Source organism: Frankliniella occidentalis, unplaced genomic scaffold, assembly GCF_000697945.3.
Source record: "Frankliniella occidentalis isolate FOCC.00 unplaced genomic scaffold, Focc_3.1 Scaffold214, whole genome shotgun sequence".
Classification (NCBI taxonomy): domain Eukaryota; kingdom Metazoa; phylum Arthropoda; class Insecta; order Thysanoptera; family Thripidae; genus Frankliniella; species Frankliniella occidentalis.
The window spans coordinates 399,405-401,748 of record NW_026267340.1 but is presented as its reverse complement, the minus strand read 5'-3'; the positions used below and the strand labels follow the sequence as shown (position 1 = coordinate 401,748).

The 2,344-nt window shown below is 40.4% G+C and overlaps 1 protein-coding gene across 1 annotated transcript in view; it reads left to right on the top strand.

Moving 5' to 3' along the window:
- LOC113215606 (lysozyme C, milk isozyme-like) overlaps positions 1-2,344 on the top strand; it is a 6,054-nt gene that overhangs the window by 1,242 nt on the left and 2,468 nt on the right. The window contains exon 2 of the mRNA XM_026435246.2: positions 648-801. Within this exon, the coding sequence (XP_026291031.2) occupies positions 648-801 (154 nt within the window). The remainder of the gene's footprint in view (positions 1-647; positions 802-2,344) is intronic.

The window sequence follows — 2,344 nt, the reverse complement described above, 5'->3', positions numbered from 1 at the left end:
TTTGACCCGGATCTGCCACGTTAATAATCAAAATCCTCAGAAAATGGGATCAGGGCACCCCTATTTACCTACACTGCAAAATTCTTGCAAAGAATTTTGAGGCATTGTAGGGAAGTTTGCATTGCAAACTATTTTCTTTCCATTCCAAACTATTTTCCTCGTAAGTAAGAAATTGTCTGCAGGGCTACGAACTGATTCTTCGCAGCGTTACGAACGATTTTCTTCGTAAGGTGCGAAGAATTAGTTCGCAATGCGAAGGATTTAGTTTGCAATGCAAAGCATTTTACAACTCTTGAAAATTCTTTGCAATGCAAAGAATTGTTCATCGCAAGCTTTTTACAGTGTAGTGATGTCGTACGTGCGGTGCACCCAATATCAATTATGTTTTCGGTCCGCTTATTTTGGATTCCAGCCCACTTTGAGCTGGAGGCCGAAAAGTGTTACTTTTCACCCGAAGACATAATTTTGCGGCCGTTCCGACGGCTGGAAGGGCTGCCGGTGTGACCAAACGAACTTGGCAGCTTGTCTTAAGATACCCTGAAGTACTTGTTTCATGGACCACGTTTTTGATCCCAGATTGTCGACCCACCTTAGAGCAGATTTACACCATGAATAATTGAGTGATTTGTTGCTACACTCCCATTTAGGTACCAGCTGCCACGGACTCAGCTTAACTCTTGGATGTGTATTGCCTGGCGTGAATCGCGGTACGACTCTCTGCATATAAACACGGTAAACACCGATGGCTCCAAAGACTACGGACTGTTCCAGATAAACAATCGCTGGTGGTGTACTAACAGTGTAAGTCAAACCATCCTTCCGCTTCCTTAAAAAAAAGAAAAAAAAAGCGACACAATTTCTTGTAAGAAACACCATTTCTAAATCAAAACCAGGAAGACTATTTTCGTTGCATGCACTTGCTTCAAGTCAATGTACTCCATTTGAAGTCCTTGCATTTCGAAGTGGTCATTTTCTCAAGACTAAGGACTAAGAAACGGATTATAGTTTGTTGCAATGCTTGATCATATGGTCTTCACTCGGCTAACATGTTTACCACCATACCCAGTGCTTCCCTCTGAAAAAACAAAAGGACTCAAAGTATTTTAATGGATTTACAAAGGCAGTAAAAATTACCACCCATTCAGTGGCATTTTAAGGTGATACATACCCATTGAACGTTAAAGTTTTACATGTTTTAACTTATGTTCAAAAATATGTAAAAATGACTAAATTTGGCCCAAGAGAGGTTCCCCTTAATTACTTTAACTTTCTGATAATTGGCTGAGCGATTAGCGAAGCCCATAACTCCACTGACCGGAAAAGTTTCATTCTGTTTGTCTGTTTGTGTGTTTGTTTGTTTGTCTGTATGCACGATAACTCGAGAATAAATTGAGATAGCGATCTGGGAATTTCAGGGTCGTTTTGTATCATAAAAAGACAGATCGAGTTCGAAGATGAGCTTTCTAGCTCAAAAATTGACTTTGTAAAAAATCAAAAACCACAAGTTGCAAAATATTACTTGTTTTCAAATATTTTTTTGGGGCTCCTTAAGAGTAACTCGTGAAAGTAGAACCCCATGGGCAAAAATTTCGTCTGTTTTGCTCTATCTTGTACCGTTCGGGTGCTAGGGGGCATTTCTTGACAAAAATGAGGTGAAAATGACCAAATAGTCTGTTAAATCGTAAAAAAAAAAAATACTTAACATCCACAAATTGTATATGCACTTCTGTTAACTCGTCTCGGGTGTCAGCGCCGCAGGCCTAGCTATATGTGCGCCAGGCGCGTCGCAGCGTAACAGTGTTTCGTGAGATATCGCGAAGCCTGTTACGCGAGATGTGGTCTGGCGTACATATTGCTAGTTAAAAAGTCGAATTTTCTCAGATTGTTATGTAAAAATCAACGTTTTAGTGATGGTAGATAATCTAGGGACCCTTGAGCCCAAAAGAGGGTGTGGTTCGACTCGTAACGTGTGGTCTAAGTATTATTCCCTGTACAATTCTGTGACATGAAGCCTTTTTTACGATCTAGTAGACCATTTTGTCTTTTTCACGTTGTTTTCGCCAAGAAATGTGCCATAGCATCGGAACGGTACAAGATAGAGCAAATCGGACGAAATTTTCGATCAGAGGGGTATACTTTCACGAGTTACCCATTATGAGACCATAAAAAAAATATTTGGAAAAAAATAATTGGCTGAGCGATTAGCGAAGCCTATTACTCCAGTGATGATCAAAAAGTTTCGCGTCTGTCTGTCTGTGTGTTTGTCTGTGCGCACGATAACTCGAGAACGAATTGAGCTAGCGACCTGGGATTTTCAGGGTCGTTTTGTGTCATAACAAGCAGG